General features: G+C 37.7%; 1 protein-coding gene across 1 annotated transcript in view; it reads right to left on the bottom strand.

The window, feature by feature from the left end:
• The window catches only part of VCAN (versican), a 114,368-nt gene that overhangs the window by 72,386 nt on the left and 15,440 nt on the right, over positions 1–26,542 (bottom strand). Inside the window, exons 3-6 of the mRNA XM_060009193.1 lie at positions 18,041–18,418; positions 14,726–14,900; positions 14,514–14,641; positions 10–303 (exon numbers count right to left, since the gene is read on the bottom strand). Coding sequence (XP_059865176.1) covers positions 10–303; positions 14,514–14,641; positions 14,726–14,900; positions 18,041–18,418 — 975 coding nt within the window. The remainder of the gene's footprint in view (positions 1–9; positions 304–14,513; positions 14,642–14,725; positions 14,901–18,040; positions 18,419–26,542) is intronic.

Genomic DNA, 26,542 nt, shown 5'->3' on the forward strand with positions numbered 1-26,542 from the left:
AACACTTACGTTTAAAGCAGTAGGCATCAAATCTGCTATCAGGGAGAGGGAAGCCTGTCTGGTTCTCAAAACGATACAGGGTTCTCACCCCAAGTAAACCACCTCCACACTGGGCCCTGGCCACAGTCACAGGGTGGCGAACGCTGGCGTCCGACAGCCACCCGTAATCACACTGGTCGAAGCCGCTCCTCCACGCCGCTTGGAGCTCCCCCACTGTCGCCAGGCGGGCATCTCGGTTTTCACACCCTTCTCCAGCTTCCTCAAAGGTGAATTTATTGGGAGCAGTGATGTGGAACACATCACCTGCAATCAGAAGAGGAAAAAGGGTCTAAATTGTACTATTCAGTCCCTTTCTGTTTATGGGAGATGGGGAAAAGCACGTAATTCTTTTTTTCATGGCAAGGTAGCAGCTTCTATACTTTAAAGCAGAAAACTCAATGTTACCTCATTTTGTTATTACTAGTGATAAGAAATAACACAATAAAAAAAGAGAACACACGCCAGAAAAGTTTCATTTTATATACATATATTCCCATAGGCCGTAGAAGCAGTCATTTGATAATAAAGTTACAATCAGTTCTTTAAAATGAACAAACTTTTCCAAAGGATTCTTTGGTTTACCAGACAGGAAACGGGTTTTCTCTTGAATGTAAAAGGCTATGAGGTACTTATTAACATTGCATGTTGGAAAGAGAAAGTTGCATTGAAATGTCACTGAGGTTATTTTTCTTTGTCTACCCTAAAATCAAATAGTAATTCTCTCTCTCATCTATCTCTACCATCAAAATGGATTAACTCCCATCAAAGCAAACAACAAAACAAGAAGACCTCCAGGGTTTGAAGAGGGGGACGGGAAAGAGGCAGAATGGAATGCTGTTTCCTGCCTTCCTGTCCTAGACACAGGGCTGCCTTGATAGTTATGCAGGTCATGGCCTACACTTGGGCAGGGCTGAGAGTGTACGGGGGCCAGTATCCCATTCAACCAACCAAAGGTACCAAAGCCTCCCTGGAGGAAGGGGCACCCTTTTTCTGCTTGCTCTGCCCAGGGTGGATACCTTTTGCAATCTGTCTGCCCAGAAGGAGTGCCCTTTGCGGTTCTCACAAAGTTACTGTATGTGCTAGCAGGGGCTCTAACTAGGTTGGAGAGACTCTTATATTTGCTTATTGATGAACAAAGAAAGGCAGGACATTTACTTTGTTCATCGCCAGGCTCAATTAGACCCAAGTAGTATGTTCATTATCACTTAACATGTCACAATAAAGTATTCTGGAAATGCCAGAGAGTTTGTTAAATTGGAATTTTACTTGGGTAACTAACATAACAACTTGCTGAAATAAATGCAATGTGAATTAAATGATGCTTTTCACACATGAGCACGTAAGTGGCTAAAGGAGACAGCATTAGAGAATACCTAAGCAGATATAGCAGGCACGGGGAGGAGTATAAAATGAGGTAGAGAGGAAGCTAACACGTTGATAGCCCATTATTACAGCAGCTGTGGGTCCTGTTTCTATCTCACTGAGGCCACTCTCTGATTCTATGAGACATTAGACAGCTGGGATGCAGAGCTCTCATGATTTGGATCTTCACCTAACTAAATCCATATGTAACAAGGGATTGTGTAGAGCCATTACTCTCTGTGCGTGTGTCCTAGCTTTATAACACAAGAAAAATCAGTCGGGGGAAAAGGCCAAATCACCCATATCAGCTCTTCTCACTGCAAATCTAAAAATGCTACCAACGAAACTAGGCCAAATCCCAATAAGAGTTATTTGAAGAAGAGAAAGAAAAATGACTTTTACCTGACTGAAAAAAGCAAGGTAGAGGTGAGAATGGGTTTTTGTCCTTAATTACCTAGGCTGGCAAAGGACAGTAATCTCACATCCAAAAATATACTATAAGAACAAAGATTCCCCCTCCCCATTCCTAGCATGTCTCCCTTCCCGCTAAGTTTTAAAAGCTTAAGGGTCACAGGACCAGTTGCATAGTATGTACTTAATAATTTGTTAAATGAATGGCATTTCAAGTTCTTGTTCAGAAACAAGGGGCCCTTTCTCTTCCATCCTTCCCAAGCAGCACATTAAAGAGCACTAACTCTGCTGCAGAGCTTTGGGTAGCTGCTGTCTGGGACAGGCGATTCACTCACCTATGGATTTGGCTCAAAGCAACCTGGGGACAGGCAGACAAGAGAGACTGCGTCACCCCAAGCAGCCTCAGCAGCCCCGTTCACCTCAGCATTACACTTGCATTTGGCCTGAAAGGAATGTAAGTGTGGAAGAGGGCAGCAGGCCAGCACGCTTCCTTCCAAGGTGGAACACTTGGATTTGTTATTACAGCTGGAATATCAGTTTTGTTGCCTCCGTTTTCTGCATTGTGAGGTACTTCTACAATGAGGCAAGAGTACTGTTCCTTTTCAGTAACAAGAGTGATCAGCCAACCAGAGCAAGGCAGAGAAATATAATTAACTGAGGAAAACTCTGCTTCTCCAAACAGCAATTTTAGTCCATATGATGGAAGAAATCAACTTCTCCAAACGCCATACCAAAGGGCCAATGAAGAAAAATGACGGCATGATTTTCTGGGTAACTGGTTTCCCTATCTTAAATAGCAAACATGTTTGGGGTATTAAAGGAAAGAAAGGCTTCAGTAGGTGCTGGCAGGTTAAAAAGAGAGTACCCTTATTATTATTAAATCAATAAAGAACTACTCATAGAACTTTTCATATAAAAACTCTTGTTAAATCTGACTTTATATCAAAACAGTGATTTAATTCACTTGTTTGGAGGATACAATTTCCATCTATCCAATCTCCAAAAAATAATGATTTTACTTATTTAACTAAATTCTGTTATCCCCAAGGCCACCTATTTTCCTTTTCATTTATATGTAAAATTTTATCAAACATTGCAAATAAAATTTTAAAAGCTTATTGAAAGAGATATCACCATTGGGTTTCGTGTAACTCAGATGAAAAAAGGAAGATTTAACTGGCATTAATTGAGTTTACCCTAGGGTGAGAATGAAACCAATTCATCTCTAAAGATAATGTGTGGCCTGTCATCATATATGTCATAATTGTTGTTTCATTTCAAAATAATGAGAAAAGGAAAAGAAAAACATTTACTTTAACTCTGTTCCGAAAAAAAAAAAAGTCTAAGCCTTCCTAAATCATAACTGTTTAACATAAACATTACCTTGTCCACTTCAAAAATCTAATCATATAGTGAAGCATCCACACTATGGAATTCTCTTACTGAGTCTTAAAGCTTTTAGAATTGACACTCAATCTCTACCAAAAGCAATAAGTTGAACGTCTAAACTTTGCCCTTCCTGTGTTTCAACCTCAAATTATTAAGGCCAGACATCTTCTACTTTTCTCAAATATGCCAGAATATCCTGGCATCAGTTTCATACCAAAACCAGAAAGAAAAAAAAAAAGTGAATTAATAGGTAATACACAGATAGCAATAACTGAACTAATTCATATTACTGTGTCCTTGATTTCTAAGACATCTATTTTTACATTTTATTGACAAAACTAAAATAACCTCCTGTCAAGTACTTTTTGATTCATTAGTTGCCTGGTTTTAAACAGATAATCCTTTGACATTATATATTTTTTATCTAACATAATACAAATGTCAGGAGATCTGCTGTTTAAATCAGAATTAACCTGTTAAAAGCTTATTGTTGAAGATGTGGATGGAGAAGGTTATTAACTTATGGTTCAAGTTCTAAGAATATAATTTCCAAAAATGTCTTCTACAGAAAACTGGTGATCCTTGAGACATGAGTAGGTATTCCAAAGAAAAGAGGTTTCGTGGACATTGGCATTTAGGAAACAAATACAAGTCATCTGACAAGTCTTCGTTTCTGTGAGACTTCTCAGAGTAGTTAATATTATAGTATTTATTTGGGAGTGCCCACAAAGAACTTAGGATTTTTAAGCCATTTGACCAGAGTAATCTCCTTTTCTCATAGAAGACTAATTAACAGTCCATGGATCTGTTTCATGGAATAGTTTGGAAAACACTGCTCTAGAGACATGTATGTTTCAATCAGGAAAAGGAATCTCAATTGAGCCATAACAAAGATAACTTAGTATTAAGTTTCTGGTAGCCTATGTGTTAACCTGCTCGAGATAGAAGCAGACTGCGTAGACCAGGTAATCAGACAGAATCAAAGCAGGAACCAAAAAACAAAGCAAAGGGCATATGAAGTCCATTGCCTCCCAGGGGTGTACCAGAGACTGCAAGGGAGCAAAGGAATCTGGCGCAGAGCAGGGACCCTGATAAAGTGTCCAAGACCGTATGTAAGCTGAACACAGAAGTGTCTCATTTCTTAAAAAGAAGCTTTTGCAAAAAGTCAAGCAAGGTAGAGCAGACAAAAGTAGCAGTCTTTCTCCTTAGTCACTAACTGTAGGCGCAAGTCTTTCAATCCCATATCCCATAGAAAAATGCAGGTTTAAGGCTAAACACTGTCCATTTTTACACTGAGAAAAGCAGTCAAGATGTTAAGATTTTCAAAGATTTTATTGATCTACTCTCAGTTTTAAAATCTATAGTCAGGAATTATTTATAGGTCAAATTATATGTTCTAAACTCTAACATCAGTCATTCATAGCATTAACGACATTAGACAGAAATTAAGTCTGGGCCAGTAACAGGAATGTAAACCTAAGCTTGGTCCAAAAATGAATGATCATATGAGGATATACCAAGAGATAAAATCTAAAGTCCAGAGGCAAAGCCAAACCAGGAACCAAAGGAACAGAGAAAGAGAGAGCAAACATGGGAAATCAAGCAAAGCAACTCAGTGCATTTGCTTAGCTTCTCTCTCTCCAACAGGACTTCATTGGTCAGGTTGTATAAGTTCCTACCCTAAGGGTATCTTAAAGGCACCTTTTGGCCTCTGATGTAAGTAATAAAAGTTCCTTCTGAATTTTATCACAGTATCACCTTAAGAGTGAGAGGAGAGAGCAAAGCCTTCCTTGAGAGAGAAAACGCCTATTATTAGCATCAGACAAGGCAGTGTTCTAGCTCTACTCTTGAATACTGTGACTGAACAATTGAATGTATTTTAGCTTTACTGGATATATGCCTTCCTGGAAGACAAGCATCACTTTTATAAGTTAACAAGGAGTCTACTATTCAGTTCCAGAAGTTGCCTCATCAAAGCTGTTACATCTATAGGACATTTATTATCAAATTTGTAACAAGAATACAGATTTGAAACATGTTTCTAAATGTTATCTATCTATGAGATAATTGCATCTCTCATAGATTATTATAGATAATAAATAATTATCTAGGATATAATATAATTAAATAATAAAAATTATCTATCAATTTTTCGCTGATTAAGGAGAGCAAATAAAGTGTCAGGAAAGAAATGCGCAACATATCCTTTATACACAAAACGATGCATGACTTAAGGTAAAATGCCAAGCTGACTTAAGTTGTAAGTAAGAATTTACTGACATGTATACACATATATTTGCATTAGTACACACATAAACTATAATGCAGAACAGAGGATTTCACACTCAGGATAATTTGCATGTTCATATGGAAAACATATATAACCTCTAATTTTCCAAAATTTCAAGTTAAATGATCTGGCTTTGAATTATTCCTGTTATTCCAACTTTCCAGGGATGTCCTAGAAGAAACTGGAAGACATTGCTGGTGAGACTTTAATATGTGGTGACATTCTACAAACTAAATTCGTCTTAATCATAGGAATTAACATCATCAGAAATATTAAGAAAAAAATACTTAAATTTGACAAGTAACTGCTAAAAGACTCCCTGGAAAGTGGACCATGCATGTTATTTTTCCACACTTCTGATTGCTAAATGGAAAAGCTATTTCTTAGCAGACTTTAAAATGACAGATACTAAAATGGCAAGCAATGATGAAAACAAATCAAAACATTAAGATGACCTACGCTGTTCAAAAGCTAGACTTTACACTCAGGAGTAGCTCAGAAAAATTATGAAAGAGCCTGGGTCCAGAGCAAAGCTAAGGGAGGATATGTTTCTTCTACTGAAAATTCCCTGAGATCACCAAGGTGAAACGGGGAATTGGCATCAGCAGATCACAAATAATTATTCAATTCTTTCCTGGACTGCAGCTGATGGGCCGCTGTCTGTGGTAGTCAAAGCTGATATATCACCACAATTATCTAGATGCATCTATTTTCTGGGTTGTGTGATCAATGTTTATATTTATTCTGTTTATTTGTGCTCATAACCTTTCTATCCTGAACTGTCTGGTCTGAAAATCAATTCTTATAAACTAATTATGAGTCCCTTTGCCCATCTGAGAACAGAACTTCCTGAATTTTTGTTCACTGTAAGGAAGTTCAAGATTTGTGATTGTTACTACATTTCATTGCAATGTGGGCCAAAATGGTATATGAGTAATAAATGTGTGCAAAAGTAGATACGGTGTGTGAACTGGAAAGAGTCACATGAAATGCCCATAGGATAAAACCACTTAGAGTATATGGCAAGTATTATGGTGATAAAGACAATTCAACATAATTATTACTAGGTTTAAAGTTTTTGACTTTTTTTTTTTCAAAGGAAGCTTCTTCTCTTTTCTCTCTGTCTTTCTCTTTTTTTTTTGCCCATGTCTATATATACAAGATCAAAGCAATAGAGACTAATACTCATTATCCTGGATCACGAAATCCATCAACTGTACGTGGTTGGTTAACAGCTAACCTACACTACTATATAATTTCTTGACAGCCAATATTTGTAGGTAATTCAAAAGCATGTCAATTCCCCCTAAGATCTGATCCTTTAACCTGTACAGAAACAAACCTTCTGTTAACAGTGACAAGAAAACTTCTGGGGCTGCCAAGGTAACTTCATCCAATTCTAGTGTTAGGCTGGCAATGTTTCTCATTTGAGGGGTAATGAGACTGGAAAGCCAGGTCAGCACCTTTCAAATTTCTCACTTGTTTTAGGCTGAAGTAGACGTATAATGTGGCTTAAAGCACAGACACTGGGTTTTGAAAATTTTAACCTCTAATTAATTTTAGAGAATTGTCATCAGTCAGCTGTGATAGTCAGTTAACATTCTCTAAATCAGATCATATTCATGGGAAAGGGAATCCACATATTTGTCAATGTGTTATTACACAAGATCTTATATATGTCATTTGAAAGGTTTAAAGACACAGGAAATCCCACTAAAATTTAAACATATTTTTATGGTTTGCAGGATGTCGGATCTCATTCTTTCCCAATGACAGAGCAGTAAGATTTTAATTAGAGTTAGAAAGAGGTTCTAAAACATTTCTGGATGTCTGAGTCTTCAAAATATATGAGATTGAATGTGTTATTTGGTTTGACAGGCTCAGTATGGCTGCAGGTCAACACAGGAGAATCAGCCTAGTTTTTTTTTTACTTTTCACAGCTGAGAGTTAAATGGCCACTGTATTTCCAAAGAAGCTCTTCCGATTTAGAATTCCAGAAATTGATATCAAAACCTTAAAGCAAATGACTGTCACATGTTTCAAGGGTTTTATGTCAAGACATTTCTACTTTCTACTTATTTAAGGTAACATTATAAAATAAAAGGGACTGTATATAGAAAATCCTAAGGATTCCATTAAAAAAACTATTAGAGCTAATAAACAATTTCAGCAAGGTTGTAGGATACAATATATAAGACCAATATAAAAAAATCAATTATATTTCTATACACTTCCAATGAACAATCAGAAAAAGAAATAAAGAAAATTCCATTTGCACTTGCATCAAAAAGAATAAAATATTTAGGATTAAATTTAACAAAAGTACAGCAAAACTTATACTCTGAAAGCTATAAAAGCTATAAAACATCGTTGAAAGTAAAGAATCTAAAAAAAGATGGAAAAAAAATCACATGTTTATGGATCAGAAGACTTAATATTGTTAAGATGACAATACACCTCAAATGATCTGGAGATTCAGTTCACGCTCACCTGGCTTCTTTGTAGAAACTGACAAGCTGATCTTAAAAATCATATGGGAACTCAAGGTGCCCAGAAGAGGTAAAAAAATTTTGAAAAAGAAGAACACAGTTGGAGGTCTCATATTTTCCAATTTCAAAATTTACTACAAAGCAATAGTATTCAACACAATGTGGTACTGACATAAGTATAGACATATAGATCAATGAGAGTCCAGAAATAAAACCATATATCTATGATCAGCTGACTTTCAACAGGGTGCCAAGGCCCTTAAATGAGGAAAGAATAGTCTTTTTAACAAATAGTTCTGGAATAACTGAAAATCCACATACCAAAGAATGGATTTGGACTCTTACCTTACGCCATATACAAAAAATAACTCAAAACAGATAAAAGTAAAACTTAAAACTACAATTCTTAGAAGCAAACACAGAAGTAAGTCTTCATGACTCGGGATTTGGTAATGTGTTCTTAGATATGTCGCCAAAGGCACAAACTATCAAAGAAAAAGTAGATATCGGACTTCATCAAAATTAAAATCTTTGTGTGTCAAAGGATCCCATTGAAAAAGTAAAAATACAGATCGGCAAATGGGAGAAAATATTTACAAATCATGTATCTGAATAGGCTCCCTTGAATCTAGAGTATACAAAGAACTCTTACAATTCAATAACAAAAAGACAAATACCCAGTTTAAAATGGGCAAAGGTTCTGAATAGGTATTTCTCCAAGAATATATGTAAACGGCCAATAGTCATAAAGGAAAAGTTGCTCAACATAATTAGCTATCAGGGAAATACAAATCAAAACCACAATGAGATAGCATTATACACACATTAGGATGGTTATAATCAAAAAGTCAGGTGAAAACAAATGTTGGCAAGAATGAAAGAATCAGGACCCTAATGTACTGCTGGTAAGAATTTTAAAACAGTTCCTCAAAAAGTTAAAAATAGATATATCATTTAACCCAGCAATTCCAATCACTGCTATCCAAACAGGAATGCAATCATTACTCAAATAAGAATTAGGATATTTTTTATGTGAGAAATCAGAGATTTGGGGGAATTTAAGAGCACTTTGATCCTCTTGGTTTGTAAGACTACCTGTTGCTCTACTGGGGAATCTTTGGTGGTCCTGAAAAGTTACTACGGTAGAACAGGAAAAAGGGTGTATATCCAGTCACTTAACCTCTGTGCCTTAGTTTCCTTATGTGTAAAAATAAAGGTTTTAAATAAATGCCTGTCAAGGTTTTTGTGAGAATTAAGTTAAATGGCAATGCAACCACATACAATAAATAGTTTCTTTCCTTACCCTATGGAGCCACCTCACAGTTAATCTATTCAAGTCACCATACTGAATGAGGACGCGTTTTCCATAGGTGCTGCAGGGTGCCATGCCTGGTCACCTTCCTCAGTGGCTCTTAGCTAGACCATTCAAACACTTAAAAACAACTCCAGGTTGAGTTTCGAATCCTTAGCGAAGTGTGTTAATATCTTAGCGAAGTGTGTTAATATCTAAAATCCTTAGCGAAGTGTGTTAAAGTCTATTTGGGAACCCACAGCTATAGCTGTGATCTATGATTCTGTGAGTTCTACAGAGAATAACTAAAAATTTCAGCATCTTCTAGCATCAACCTCAACCAATGTGGAGAGGTTCTATAATCCAAAATCAATATTTGAACCCATCTGCTGAACCAGGGTGTGCAGGAAGCTATTCTAGCTGACATGGGGCTTTTTAACTGAATAAACCCAGTTATCACTAATTCTTAAATAACTCCCATTGGTGAAGTACTCTGTAGATTACATGCTGTAAATTCCATCAGAATTAAGTCAATCTGAGCATCCACAGGCAGGAACTCACACAGTTTCCAGATTTGATATATCTGATTTTGATCCTATCAAAGACGCTAAAGAAGCTGGAACTAAGCCTTGCTCTAAGACCTGTTTAATGACATTCAGGCTTTTACCTAAATGTTTAGCTTTTCATATCTAAAGGAGCTCATTAAGAGAAAAACGAAAGGTTGTTTTTGGTTCTAGGTCAGACACAAGCATGACGTGGAGGCATTAGACAAGTCATAGAGGTGATAGAGCTATCCTGGATTTTGACATGAGGCAGCAGTAGAAAAATAAACCTGTAATTTGTGAATAGGGACAAAGGAACCGATGCCAGAGAGGACAGTTGGCTGGGAATGCAAGAAAGGGCTATGACTGTGAGAGGCTGGAAAGGAGAAAAGAGTGTCTCTAGGAAGGAATTATTTCTAAGAGACACCACAGAAAAGAGTGAGAGGAGAAATTCAAAGAGAAAAAACTAGTATCATGGTGATCTAATTTAAAAAAAAAAAGATGTTTAGTAAGTTTGGTGGACAAAGCTTGGCATTTTTTTCAAGTACTGTAGAAATGGTAGCGTGGTGGAGACAGCCTCTGAAAGAGACAAAGTCTGGAGAAATACTACAATTACCACCAAGTAGTTCTTGAGTAACTATGATGTGTCTATTACTGGAATAGGTTCTTCATTGTGGTTGGGAAAGTTACAGAAGATAACTATGGCCTTATCTCTATCAGGAGCTTACAGAAGTTTTTCAGAAATAAAAATAACAGGTAATAGTTTGTGTCTGATGAACATAAAGCAACCAGAGAAGAATTAAACACCAGATATGTGGAACTAACTCTAAGAAAAGTGGGAGTTCAGAATCAGGAAATGTCAGTGTGAGCTGGAAGAGGCAAAGATGGGCTCTTGGAGGCAGTCTGTTCATAGGCAGAGGGAAGAGTAGAATGCTGGAAAGGGGAGAGGCTAGTGTTTTCAGAGAGGATCAAAGCAGAGCTGCTGGCAGGAGGTAGCAGAGGATCTGTGGATGACTGGTGCACATATGTGGCATCATATTGGAGAGAGGGAAACACAGTTGAACAGGTTACTCCCAAGCCAGGATTGAGGGACTTTGCAGGTCCTCAAGGAGGAAGGAAGGCAACAGGAAATTCACACTACACAATGCTGAGTAGGGGAATGATAATGGCCATGGTGTTTACATGCTTTGATGGTCATAAAACAGGTCCCCTGAAGAACTGTTAAAGGCTTGGGGATTATTTGTGAGATAAAACAGAAAACCAGAGATGAGACACACACATGATTCACAGGGACGTCCCTGGTGGCACAGTGGTTAAGAATCTGCATGCCAATGCAGGGGACACAGGCTCGAGCCCCGGTCCGGGAAGATCCCACATGCCTCGGAGCAACTAAGCCCATGTGCCACAACTACTGAGCCTGTGCTCTAGAGCCCCAGAGCCACAACTACTGAGCCCACGTGCCACAACTACTGAAGCCCATGAGCCTAGAGCCCATGCTCCGCAACAAGAGAGGCCACTGCGATGAGAAGCCCACGCACTGCAACGAAGAGTAGCCCCGCTTGCCCCAACTAGAGAAAAGCCCTTGCGTGGCAACGAAGACCCAGTGCCGCCAAAAAAAAAATAATAATAATAATAATAAATAAATAATTTTTAAAAAAATGATTCGCAAACTAGAACTGTGGGTATGGAATTCAGAAGAGAGTTCAGGGCTAGACATGCAAAACTAAAACTTATCATTTTTCATTTTTTTTTTGTTTGTTTGGTGTCTCTTTGTGTCCTGTTCATCCCACAAGGCATTTGACTTATTTACACACAAAAGAGCAAAAGTGAAATTAAATGAACCAGTAAGGACATTGGAGCAATGAAAAACTGGGAAGTAGAATTGTGATGAAGCCCGGAGATGTGTGAAGTTATCCAAAGGGCAAGTGTAAAGCGATGTGAGTATAGTGGGCACTTAGTTTGGAGGTTAATTTATTAATTCACTCATTTTATTCAACTCCATCTATGGAGAACCTACTATGTGCCAAGGACATAGTGGGGATACACATGATTCCTCCCCTCCCAGAATCCATGGTCTAGTAGGAGAGATGGAGGAATAAGCAAACATTTGCAGGAGGGTGATTATAGTCACACATTCAAAGATTGAGAATGGTAAAGGTGAGAGAGACCAACTAGGACTTAAGAAGGGGATATGGGATCAGTGTGACAGCCCATAGTACAGACACATCCAAGTGTTGGGAAGCTTGTGTGAAGGTCAGGGAATTGGAATAGTAGGGTGGTAGTTGTTCCAGGTGAAAGAAAAGCCAAAGGGTAGGGCTAACATGGAAAATATAAGCCAGAGAAGGAGAGGCGATAGGTTCCCAAGGTTGCCCATGTCAGGGTGTCTTGTTACCCTGCTGACACAAATTTCAGCCAGTGCTTGAATTCCTATTTATATTTATTCTTTTATCTTTCTCTTCCAGCTGTTATGTGATAGGACAAAAAAGTTCAAATTCTGTTGTTTTGGTATAAATACTCCAACTAAAGTTATGCTATATTATACATTACAAGTTTTCAATTATCAAATATGTAGAACAATTATCCCAAGTAAATATACAACTGTGTGAAATATAGTTGGGTTACACTGGAGGAGAGACTGGTTTGACCAATACCAGTTGCCCTAGAAGTGGCGATATTTATGGAGGTGGAGAAGAATTCCTGTATGACTAATAAATCCTTCTCATTGTGGTGTACGCATACATCCTCAGAATGACTCTTCTGACAGAGTTCAATTTTCCCTGAACACTAGTTTTGATCCTCTGAACAGATTTTGGGAAGCCAGCTCTCAATGGGTACAATGTGGCTAGGAATCCTTGGTAGGGCTTTTACCACCAAGACCTGTCAAAAGTATCTCACACAGAATTTGTACAGGACATGGAATTTCTGGAACTTCTGCAGAAGCAGAAAGTCCTCTGGCCTTCAAAGAAGTTAGGGATTCTGCAGCCTTAGAGACTGGGGTTTCAGTAGCTCCATCAGGATAAGACTGAAGAAGAGATATGCAGAGGGGCCCCTAGGTGCTCCTTCCGGGAGCATTGTAAATACTTAAGCCTGTCTTTCCATCAAGGAGTCTGGCTTGTGATGCTTATTCATATTGGGATCAAATTGGCCACGGATTTATACTTGAAAACCATATTTCAATTATATTTAGTAAAGATCTTTTAGGTAATTAGAAGTTATGTATACTTTTTCAAAAACTATCTCTGGTTTAGTTCCAGCATTATCAGTGTTCCAGAAATTTTTATAACTATCACTCTAATAGATATTATTCCAAAGGAGAAACACAGTGATAAAACAAATTCCACCTTAGTGAATTTGAATACAAACTTCCATCTTACTGAGATAGCAATAACCAAATTTATTTCCTAGAACCAGAATCCCCTACCGACCATCTCCTATTCCATGAAAAAAGTTAACTAAATTTAAAATAAAATTAAATTTAAAGGAAGGAGCTAAGCTATATCTATCTATCTATATCTAATAGCATGGATTTTACATATCTTTTCCCTTTGTCCTTGTAAAAAATGGAAATTGTTAGTATCAAAGTTATGGTTTAGAAAACACATTTATCAGTCTTAAATAATAGTTATAATAAGAATGTTAAGATACTAGAGAACCACACTTAGCAGCTTTCTTGGAAGCAGGCCATCCTATTCAAATTTAGGGCATTAGGCAAATATAAGCTGCTTATTTTCTAGCTTTCAGTCTCTGAGGTTATTTTTTCAATTCATAGAATCATAGAATTTTAATGTTGGAAGGGACTATGGAAGTTATCTAGTCCTACTTCCTTATTTTACACATAAGAAAATTGAGTTCATTCTTTTCTTGGGGAGCCAGCCAAAATTAAAAGTATAACTCAATGCAATACTTCTATTTATATATTTAGGCTTCTAAGATACCTGTTGCTACAAATGAAATTCCACTTCAAAAGTCACTGAAATTTCTATTCTTATAGTAAAACTGCATTGTGTCCTTAGATAACATCGCCACAAGAGAACTCAAACTTGTCTCTAAGAATCTAACTCATGCTAAGTGAGAAATGATAGTACCAGAATCAATCAGACTCTAAGCATCTCTAAAGCGAGGCTTATATCTTACTTGGCTTCATAGTCCTAACTACGAGCAGAGTACCTATCACACAGTAGGTGTTTTCTTTTAATGTGTTCATTGGTTGAATGAATGAATAATTGCTCTAAATATTAGTGTAACAAAGTGAACACAAGGAGAAGCAAACCATGAAAATCCTTCCCGGGCTAGTTTGCCTGACTCAGCTGCACTTCGGGGTGTTTATCAGCACTTGGATTCACAGTGGTTTGTCATCACAGGATTTTACCTGAAGTTCTTACAAGAATAGGTACCACCCTTACAGGTTTCTATTCTTAATGCTCTAAAAGTGTATTGGAAACAGTCCAATGGCAGCATGACTGAAAGCAAACCTGCCATTAACTAAAGACATTTCAAACCTACATAACCATTTACACAGCCCTCGTTCTCTTTCCACTTTAATTTAAGCTTATTTCACCACAGAATCATACGGTTATTTAAACTAAATGTTGCTGTTTGGAATCCAAACAAGCATGAAGACTTGCTCTATCCCCACGTGCTCCCAGTCTTTCCTCAATTTTCTTAGGTCAAATGAAGCTATAGAAATTTGAACATCTTACCGTCCAGATGGTCCACGTAACAATACACATCATAAGTTTCGTGAGTAGCACGGAGCCCATAGGTCCTGACTCCTTCCTTCCCCATCTTATCTCCATAACAGCCTTCTCGGGGAGTCCGGATGGGATACCTGGGGAAATAAAGGACTAGTAGGTAGCACTTTATTCTCGCTCCAAATAGATGAATTAAACCTGGTGGCCCCCAGACCGCTCACCTAACACTCTGATCAGACAGCCAGCCTGCGTCACATTGCTCAAATCCATCTTCATAGGCGGCATATAGCTGCTCTGGGGTTGCTATGACAGCCCCAACATCCAAACAAGCCTTCCGTGCCATCTCAAAATTCAGAGTGTACCTGCTGGTCGCTGCCCTGTAGTGAAACACAACCCCTGCAAAGATAGCAGCAAACAATTATGGGCAAGTTCAAGTCTCCCACCATACTGTGCAGTTTCTCATTGGAGTAATTTGTCAAATTACTTGCTAACTCGGTAATAACATCATGATACTTCTTTATGTTTACTTTATTTTATGTAGCATTATACAAAATTATGGTGATCTGAGGAGCCCCAGAAATGTTGCTCACTTAGGTGTCCTATTCTGCTCCATTAGAGAGTTTCAAGCATTTTCTGTTCCCATGTAAACAATCTAAAAAAAAAGATTTAAGCCACTAAATCCCAAATGGTGACTAGTTGTCCTAATTGCAGGTAGTATTCAGGCTATTATGGGAACCGTGGACAATTAAATGGAGTAGGTGCTGCAAGAGATACAAAGAGTTAAGGGGGCCACAAGATCAACTTCTCCTACTTCATGTTTTTACTCAGGGCCAACTCAATAGAAGCACATGGAGCCTTCACCAGTACCACTTCCTACAAACATGAAACATTGTAATATTTACTTCCAGAGACAATATACTAAAATGGAAAAGATGCTGGAGTAGGTATGAGTGAGAAGGCCTGTTCCAATCCCTAATTTGCTCCTTAATCATATATAAGTCTTAATTTTCCCCTTCATAAAGTATAACTAATATTGCTTAGGTTATTTGATTGATAGGAAGGTCAAATTAGATAAAGAATTTTAAAATGTTGGATAGACTGCTGTGATAAAAGTTTATCATATTCATAATTTAGGGTCTCCACTTTGACAGGTAAGATGTATGATTTTTATCCCAAAGGAGGCCTGAAATAAAATTCTCCAGACTCCCATGGGCAGAAGCCAGGCATCCTGATATGTGCCTCAAATTCCACTTCATTGTATTTTAGGAGTTACATAAACTTGTGGTTCTTGAACTGTGTTTCAGGGCTCAAAGAACTGTCAAAGGCCTGAAGAAAGAGCAGCTGAGGGGGTGGAGCTTTGGTCCTCTTCTCCTACTTTAGCAAGAGCACCTCCATTTATAACTGGAGTAAATATGATGACTCATTTTCATAAAAGAGCAAAGTGAGTCAAGCAAATGTGCCTAGGAAGTCACTGGAAAATAGAAATTGGGGTAATTGGGTCTTACGGATGAGATTTTATTGAGTCATATCATTTAAGACCACTGTTTTGTTAGGCGGAATTAATTTTGGTTTCCAAGATATCTTCCGCTCTCCTTTTATTCCTAGTAATTTCCTGGAGTTGACAACAAGTCTCTCTCTCTCTCTCTCTCTCTCTCTCTCTCTCTCTCTCTCTCTTTCTCTCTCTCTCTTACAGCCTGACTTCTAGCTATAAGACTGTCTCCCACATGCCTATCCTTAGATTGTCTCTCTCTTCCAAAATAGGTATGTGCCAATAAAGTATCTGCAGGGAACAGACTAGCCATGTCATAAATAAGCACCTCTGATCAGTGTCAATACAGAAAGATCTGCAGAGGCACCAAGTAGATGCATTGACAACTAACATTCATTTTCCCATTTCTGATATTGCAAAGAAAAAACTGATCAAATGCGTTTCATAAAATCTGTAGCTTTGTAGAATGACTCTAAAAGTACCAGGAAATATATATGGTGTTATCTAGTAAGTATGAAAGATAGTTTATAATGATCTCTAAGGCTTAAGCCAGACTTTGAATGGTTTTAAATTAGTCTTATGTTGATCAAAGCTTCAAATAGCCTTCTTGGTAATTAAAAATCTTCCATGTGCCCTGAAGATTGGCAGTAAGAGGGCACAAAGGGGCCTCCTTGGGAATACCAGGCTGTAGAAGTATCTGCAATTGCTGGGATAATTTGAAGACCTCATGGGGCTAAGGAGATTAAGTGGAGGATTTTCATTGTTTCAAAGGGGGCAAGGGGCAAATCCACTGCCAATTCTTTAATGATGAAAATTGTAAGAAGTTGTAAACTTCTTGTGGGATTTTAAAAACATACATGTATATATAAATTTATATGCAATGTATATCTAACACCATATATATATATATAGTGTATGTTACATTATACAAAAAGAGGAAGAGAGAGATCAGTAGAAAAAACAATACTAGACAAACCAAAGTAAATGATAAAAAGGTTAAAAGAGCAAAGAGCCCAGGGTGTTTAGTGGATGCCTGGAAAACATAAAAATAGATTTATAGAAGGGAGCAATAGAATCTGAATGGAAAAGGATGTTCAGAAAATTAATCTGTCACATCTGAAATTCAAAATATTTCCTTTTGGCTACACAAGAAAGAGTTTTAATAAAACCCTTTGTATATATTTCTGAAAGGTAAATATTTTATAGGGAAGTAGAGGGTTGGAAGAAAAATCTGTTCCATCATGTCTGGGTATTAGAATTTTGCTTAATAACTTGCCAAAATATTTTTCTTCCAAGAGGTATGGCATTATGTGTGTACCCAATTAAAGCAATTTTTCTTTGCTTTGTCTCCTAACTTAAATTCAAATGACATACAAACCACCGCTCAACGTGGGCTAAAACTAAAATGTCTCATTGCAAGACAGTGGACAACAACCAGTGCATTGACCTTAAAAAAAATTCACTGAGTTCTTGTTTTGATCCAATTCAAATGTTTATTGAGTCCTAGCTTTTTCAAAGCACTGTGATATATACCATGGTACTTATTAGGTGCCTTATTTCTTCAATGTAAGTTAAGATATAATTTATATTTCTTAAAAGCAAATTCAAAGATTTTAATAATCATGCTAGGAGAGTGAGAAAAAGAAGGAAAGGGGTTTTTTCCTGTGTGTGTGTATGTATATATCTATATGTGTGTATATGTATGCATGTATATGCACATATACACATATGTTAAAATTAAAACAAAATGTAGAACAGCCTTTACAGTATTAAAAAATAACCACTGATAGGTCTCAATAATGAAGTAATGATTCTTGAGCTATAAACCATGTCTTGAAGTATTCATTATACCTAGTATAAAGTCACCTTCCTTGATTCCTGAGCAAATAACAGTTCATTTTTGGTGAAAGACATAGACTGTTGTGTTGATTAATGTTTTTCCCCTTGTCCAACCCCTGAGCAATGGCTACTTTTGAATATTGTTTCACCACATTTCTGAACCAGGTATCGTGTTATACTACCTTCTTCTAGATTCCCAAAGCCTTACCCTCCACAGCCAAAGACACTGTGTCCTGTGTGTCTTCAATCCCATACATGACGTCGCAGCGGTAGAGGCCTGCATCACTGGCCAGCAGTTTGACCATGGTGAGTGAGGCATCGCCCACGTCCTCGGGATGTGTAGGCACCGACACTCTCCCTTTGTAGCCCTGACCAATCTTGATATTCCCATTTTGGGCCACGAGAACAGTAGTCTCCTTTAAATCTTTTCCATTCTTGTCCAATTCAATCTTAGACCATTTGATTCGGAGAAATTCGCTGGTGGTGTTGTAAGTGGGTGGTAAGGTAGGCATGGTTGAAAAATGACAAGGTAGGTTGACTTTTCCAGAGAGGGAGCCCTTAACAGGTGGGCTTTTTTCCACTTTGACTAGAGGAAAGAGAAAATACTAAATTAACAAACTGAGTCTATTAAATATGTGAATGGATAAGAACCATTACAGGGGGTTGCTTATATCCTCAATATGTGAAATAATTAGAATGATTTTATATACAGAGAATAGTACACAACTTCAGTAATGTCTTATAACAAAGACAGGGATTAATAATGCTTATTTTTTTATGAGCTAAAAATATGGCATTCATTTTAAAGTATTTGTAACTTAGTGTTTAACATGAACAAAATAAGTGATAAAATAAGGCAAGTGTAGGAAGACAAGCAATCAAGGGCAAGAGAAGACTAGACTTAAGCAATGCAGGTTTAAAAGACTGGACCAATGTTAGGAAGAATAGGTAAAAAACAAATTTAAGTCTACAGGTCAGAAGAAGAAAAATGATTAAGATAACTGCCACATTACCTTAGAGGAAATGAAAACAACTCAAAGGGGAAGTGAAAATTTTAAAACATACTTCAGTAGACTGGACCAGGGGGAAGCCCAGCACTTGAAGAATGCTCTTTGGTTCAGTGTTTGAACCAAAGACTTTCATTGTAATGAGAAATCCAGCTGCAATCACTTTGCAGTGAAACATTACCTCTAGATTATATCCTGGGGGCGGGTGGGGGTGGGGAGGGGGAGTTAGCATCTGTTCACCTAACCTTCTAAAGTATTAATCTACAGAATGCCTTTCTGTTTAAGCCCTTAAACTTTTAATGAGAAAAAACACATTGACCACAATTTAATACCATTACATGCAAAAAACCCACATTCTTTCATGCTTATAGAAATCTATACCTCTCCTCTCCCTTTTTCCCCCATCTTCCAGTCTCTACTAGTTGGGTAGACAATGTGTTGGTAATAAGAATAGAAATTATCATTAGTGCACAAGGAACTCCCAGTTCATGCAAATATGATGAATAGTAATAGTAGCCTCTAGGTGGAGTGAAATAATGTTAATCAACAAAATGATATGTACCTAACACTTGGTGTATTAGTGCTTAAAGGCATTAGTAACACACATCTCAAAATGGACATGCATTAGAAATGATACAGATGCTAAGGAATGAAACTTAACTTCAAAAAGATTAGATCCCATTAGGGAGATGAAGACAACAAAAAGATATTTTGTACTTTTTTGCCAAGAAAAGGGGTCCTGAGAAGGGAAGGGGTGAAATTTTTATGAACTAAAAATCTCCTAATTTATATTCATCATATGTTCTAGGAAATCCCATCTTCCTTCCTGAAGAATTATAGATCATTAACTTCACAAATAAAAGATTGCTTTTTAAATGGAGAATAAACATCTTTACCATCAGCATCAATTATGATATAAATTATAAGACCCTTGGGCTTCCCAGGTGGCACGGTGGTTGAGAGTCCACCTGCTGATGCAGGGGACACGGGTTCGTGCCCCGGTCCGGGAAGATCCCACATGCCACAGAGCAGCTGGGCCCGTGAGCCATGGCTGCTGAGCCTGCGCGTCCAGAGCCTGTGCTCCGCAATGGGAGAGGCCACAACAGTGAGAGGCCCGCGTACCGGTAAAACAACAACAACAACAACAACAACAAATTATAAGACCCTTTATGATTTCCTTTAAAATGAGTTTAAGATAAATGACTTTCAATTCCTTAATATTTATTACTAAATTACAGTTCTTTTCACAATTTTAGAGGTATAGGGGCAGATATGAGATTCACCTCTATCTATCTGATTGGGAGGTTTCTGACACTTAGAGCATTACTCAATAACTGTGCTGTAATGAAAAAATATATTAGAACAAACTTATACCAACAGGCAATTTCCCAGGGGTTATTTATTGTACTGGGTGTTTACAGATACAAGAAAATTAAAAGCTTCAGTTGGATGTAAATAAATATTCATGTAGAATCCAGTCTTAACAACAGGATGAACAAGAAGCTGTGTGGCCAAGTCTTTTGTGTATGAAACCTTGGGTCGTAAGGCACTGGGGGGTAACAAGAACTAAGTTTACCAAATCTAAATATTTTAAGAGAGAAATTTAGTAGTTCAGAAGATAATGTTTACTGACTATGCATGCTAAAAAACAAAACAAAACAAAAAAACCCTGCTACCTGCAAGAACTTGTCTGAAACTCTGATAATGCAAGAAATAAAAGTGAATGCTAACAAAAATTCACTATTCCTGGAGAGATTGGTTCAAGATGGCGGAGTAGAAGGACGTGCTCTCACTCCCTCTTACAAGAACACCAGAATCACAACTAACTGCTGAACAATTATCGATGGGAAGATACTGGAACTCACCAAAAAATATACCCCACTCCAAAGACAAAGGAGAAGACACAATGAGATGGTAGGAGGAGAGCAATCACGATAAAATCAAATCCCATAACTGCTGGGTGGGTGACTCACAAACTGGAGAACACTTATACCACAGAAGTCCACCCACTGGAGTGAAGGTTCTGAGCCCCACGTCAGGCTTCCCAATCTGGGGATCCAGCAATGGGAGGAGGAATTCTTAGAGAATCAGACTTTGAAGGCTAGTGGGATTTGATTGCAGGACTGTGACAGGACTGGGGGAAACAGAGACTCCACTCTTGGAGGGCACACACAAAGTAGTGTGCTCACTGGGACCCAGGGGAAGGAGCAGTGACCCCATAGGAGTCTGAAACAGACGTACCTGCTAGTGTTGGATGATCTCCTGCAGAGGCAGGGGGGTGGCTGTGGCTCACTGTGGGGACAAGGACACTGGCAGCAGAAGTTCTGGGAAGTACTCCTTGGCGTGAGCCCTCCCAGAGTCCACCATTAGCCCCACCAAAGAGCCTGGGTAGGATCCAGTGTTAGGTCGCCTCAGGCCAAACAACCAACAGGGAGGGAGCCAGGCCTTACCCATCAGCAGACGAGTGGATTAAAGTTTTACTGAGCTCTGCCCACCAAAGCAACAGCCAGCTCTACCCACCACCAGTCCCTCCCATCAGGAAACTTGCACAAGCCTCTTAGATAGCTTCATCCACCAGAGGGCAGACAGCAGAAGCAAGAAGAACTACAATCCTGCAGCCTGTGGAACAAAAACCACATTCACAGAAAGACAGACAAGATGAAAAGGCAGAGGGCTATGTATTGGATGAAGGAAAAAGATAAAACCCAAGAAAAACAACTAAATGAAGTGGAGATGGGCAACCTTCCAGAAAAAGAATTCAGAATAACGATAGTGAAGATGATCCAGGACCTCGGAAAAAGAATGTAGGCAAAGATCGAGAAGGTGCAAGAAATGTTTAAAAAAAATCTGAAGAATTAAAGAAGAAATGAACAGAGAGCGAACAACACAACTGAAATGAAAAATACACTACAAGGAATCAATAGTAGAATAACTAAGGCAGAAGAATGGATAAGTGACCTGGAAGACAGAATGGTGGAATCCACTGCTGTGGAACAGATTAAAGAAAAAAAAAATGAAAAGAAATGGAGACAGCCTAAGAGACCTCTGGGACAACATTAAACACAACAACATTCTCATTATAGGGGTCCCAGAAGGAGTAGAGAGAGAGAAAGGGCCCGAGAAAATATTTGAAGAGATTATAGTCGAAAACTTCCCTAACATGGAAAAGGAAATAGCCACCCAAGTCCAGGAAGTGCAGACAGTCCCATACAGGATAAACCCAAAGAGGAACACTCCAAGACACATAGTAATCAAATTGGCAAAAATTATTGAAAGCAGCAAGGAAAAATGACAAATAACATGCAAGGGAACTCCCATAAGGTTAACAGCTGATTTCTCAGCAGAAACTCTACAAGCAGGAAGGGAGTGGCATGATATACCTAGAGTAATGAAAGGGAAGCACCTACAACCAAGATTACTCTAGCCGGCAAGGATCTCATTCAGATTCGATGGAGAAATCAAAAGCTTTACAGACAAGCAAAAGCTAAGAGAATTCAGCACCACCAAACCAGCTCTACAACAAATGCTAAAGGAACTTCTCTAAGTGGGAAACACAAGAGAAGAAAAGAACCTACAAAAACAAACCCAAAACAATTAAGAAAATGGTAATAAGAACATACATATCGATAATTACCTTAAACGTGAATGGATTAAATGCTCCAACCAAAAGACACAGGCTTGCTGAATGGATACAAAAACAAGACCCATACATATGCTGTCTACAAGAGACCCATTTCAGACCTAGGGACACATACAGACTGAAAGTGAGGGGATGGAAAAAGATATTCCATGCAAATGGAAACCAAAAGAAAGCTGGAGTAGCAATACTCATATCCGATAAAATAGAATTTAAAATAAAGAACGTTACAAGAGACAAGGAAGGACACTACATAATGATCAAGGGATCAATCCAAGAAGAAGATACAACAATTATAAATATACATGCACACAACATAGGAGGACCTCAATACATAAGGCAACTGCTAAGAGCTCTAAAAGAGGAAATTGACAGTAACACAATAATAGTGGGGGACTTTAACACCTCACTTACACCAATGGACAGATCATCCAAACAGAAAATTAATCAGAAAACACAAGCTTTGAATGACACAATAGGCCAGATAGATTTAATTGATATTTATATAACATTCCATCCAAAAAAAGCAGTTTACACTTTCTTCTCAAGGGCACACGGAACATTCTCCAGGATAGATCACATCTTGGGTCACAAATCAAGCCTCAGGAAATTTAAGAAAATTGAAATCATATCAAGCATCTTTTCTGACCACAACACTATGAGAAGAGAAATGAATTACAGGGAAAAAACCATAAAAAAACACAAACACATGGAGGGTAAACAATACATTACTAAATAACCAAGAGATCACTTAAGAAATCAAAGAGGAAATCAGAAAATACCTAGAGACAAATGACAATGAAAACATGACAACCTAAAACCTATGGGATGCAGCAAAAGCAGTTCTAAGAGGGAAGTTTATAGCTATACAAGCCTACCTCAAGAAAGAAGAAAAATCCCAAATAAACAATCTAACCTTACACCTAAAAGAAGTAGAGAAAGAAGAACAAACAAAACCTGAAGTCAGCAGAAGGAAAGAAATCATAAAGATCAGAGCAGAAATAAATGAAATAGAAACAAAGAAAACAATAGCAAAGATCAATAAAACTAAAAGCTGGTTCTTTGAGAAGATAAACAAAATTGATAAACCTTTACCCAGACTCATCAAGAAAAAGAGCGAGAGGACTCAAATCAATAAAATTAGAAATGAAAAAGGAGAAGTTACAACAGACACCACAGAAATTCAAAGCATCCTAAGAGACTACTACAAGCAACTCTATGCCAATAAAATGGACAACCTGGAAGAAATGGACAAATTCTTAGAAAGGTATAACCTTCCACGACTGAACCAGGAAGAAATAGAAAATATGAACAGACCAATCACAAGTAATGAAATTGAAACTGTGGTTAAAAATCTTCCAACAAACAAAAGTCCAGGACCAGATGGCTTCACAGGTGAATTCAATCAAACATTTAGAGAAAAGCTAACACCCATCCTTCTCAAACTCTTCCAAAAAATTGCAGAGGAAGGAACACTCCCAAACTCGTTCTATGAGGCCACCATCACCCTGATACCAAAACCAGACAAAGATACCACAAAAAAAGAAAATTACAGACCAATATCATTGATGAATATAGATGCAAAAATCCTCAACAAAATACTAGCAAACAAAATCCAACAACACATTAAAAGGATCATACACCATGATCAAGCGGGATTTATCCCAGGGATGCAAGGATTCTTCAATATATGCAAATCAATCAATGTGATACACCACATTAACAAATTGAAGAAGAAAAAAAATATGATCATCTCAATAGATGCAGAAAAACCTTTTGACAAAATTTAACACCCATTTATGATAAAAACTCTCCAGAAAGTGGGCATAGAGGGAACTACCTCAACATAATAAAGGCCATATACAACAAACCCACAGCAAACATCATTCTCAATGGTGAAAAACTGAAAGCATTTCCTCTAAGATCAGGAACAAGACAAGGATGTCCACTCTCTCCACTATTATTCAACATAGTTTTGGAAGTCCTAGCCATGGCAATCAGAGAAGAAGTAGAAATAAATGGAATACAAATTGGAAAAGAAGAAGTAAAACTGTCATTGTTTGCAGATGACATGATATTATATGTAGAGAATCCTAAGGATGCCACCAGAAAACTACTAGAGCTAATCAATGAATTTGGTAAAGTTGCAGGATATAAAATTAATGCACAGAAATCTCTTGCATTCCTATACACGAATGATGAAAAATCTGAAAGAGAAATTAAGGAAACACTCCCATTTACCATTGCAACAAAAAGAATAAAATACCTAGGAATAAACCTACCTAGGGAGAGAAAAGACCTGTATGCAGAAAACTATAAGACACTGCTGAAAGAAATTAAAGATGATACCAACAGATGGAGAGATATTCCATGTTCTTGGATTGGAAGAATCAATATTGTGAAAATGACTATACTACCCAAAGCAAACTACAGATTCAATGCAATCCCTATTAAATTATCAATGGCATTTTTTACAGAACTAGAACAGAAAATCTTAAAATTTGTATGGAGACACAAAAGACCCCAAATAGCCAAAGCAATCTTGATGGAAAAAAACGGAGCTGGAGGACTCAGACTCCCTGACCTCAGACTATACCACAAAGCTACAGTAATCAAGACAATATGGTACTGGCACAACAACAGAAATATAGATCAATGGAGCAGGATATAAAGCCCAGAGATAAACCCACACACCTATGGTCAACTAATCTATGACAAAGGAGGCAGGGATATACAATGGAGAAAAGACAGCCTCTTCAATAAGTGGTGCTGGGAAAACTGGTCAGCAACATATAAAAGAATGAAATTAGAACACTCCCTAACACCATACACAAAAATAAACTCAAAATGGATTAGAGATGTAAATGTAAGACCAGACACTATAAAACTCTTAGAGGAAAACATAGGAAGAACACTCTTTAACATAAATCTCAGCAAGATCTTTTTTGATCCCCCTCCTAGAGTAATGGAAATAAAAACAAAAATAAACAGATGGGACCTAATGAAACTTCAAAGCTTTTGCAAAGCAAAGGAAACTATAAACAAGACGAAAAGACAACCCTCAGAATGGGAGAAAATATTTGCCAATGAATCAACGGACAAAGGATTAATCTCCAAAATATATAAACAGCTCATGCAGCTCAATATTTAAAAGACAAAAAACGCAATCAAAAAATGGGCAGAAGACCTAAATAGACATTTCTCCAAAGAGGACATACAGATGGCCAAGAGACACATGAAAAGCTGCTCAACATCACTAATTATTAGAGAAATGCAAATCAAAACTACACTGAGGTATCACTTCACACCAGTTAGAATGGGCATCATCAGAAAATCTACAAACAACAAATGCTGGAGAGGGTGTGGAGAAAAGAGAACCCTCTTGCACTGTTGGTGGGAATGTAAATTGATACAGCCACTATGGACAACAGTATGGAGGTTCCTTAAAAATTAAAAATAGAATTACTATATGACCCAACAATCCCACTACTGGGCATATACCCAGAGAAAACCATAATTCAAAAAGACACATGCACTCCAATGTTCATTGCTGCGCTATTTACAATAGCCAGGTCATGGAAGCAACCTTAATGCCCATCAATGGACGGATGGATAAAGAAAATGTGGTACATATATGCAATGGAATATTACTCAGCCATAAAAGGGAATGAAACTGGGTCATTTGTAGAGACATGGATGAATCTAGAGACTGTCATACAGAGTGAAGTAAGTCAGAAAGAGAAAAACAAATACCGTATATTAACGCATATATGTGGAATCTAGAAAAATGGTACAGATGAACCAGTTTTCAGGGCAGAAATAGAGACACAGATGTATAGAACAAACATATGGACACTAAGGGGTGAAAGCAGTGGTGGGTGGGGGTGGGGGTGTGATTAATTGGGAGATTGGGATTGACATGTATACACTGATGTGTATAAAATTGATGACTAATAAGAACCTGCTGTATAAAAAATAAAATAAAATAAAATTCAAAAAAATTTGCTTTAAAAAAATTTCACTATTCCCACCAGATAGTTTGTGGTCTAAATGAATACAGTAAGGG

This window comes from Delphinus delphis, chromosome 3 (assembly GCF_949987515.2).
Source record: "Delphinus delphis chromosome 3, mDelDel1.2, whole genome shotgun sequence".
Classification (NCBI taxonomy): Eukaryota; Metazoa; Chordata; class Mammalia; order Artiodactyla; family Delphinidae; genus Delphinus; species Delphinus delphis.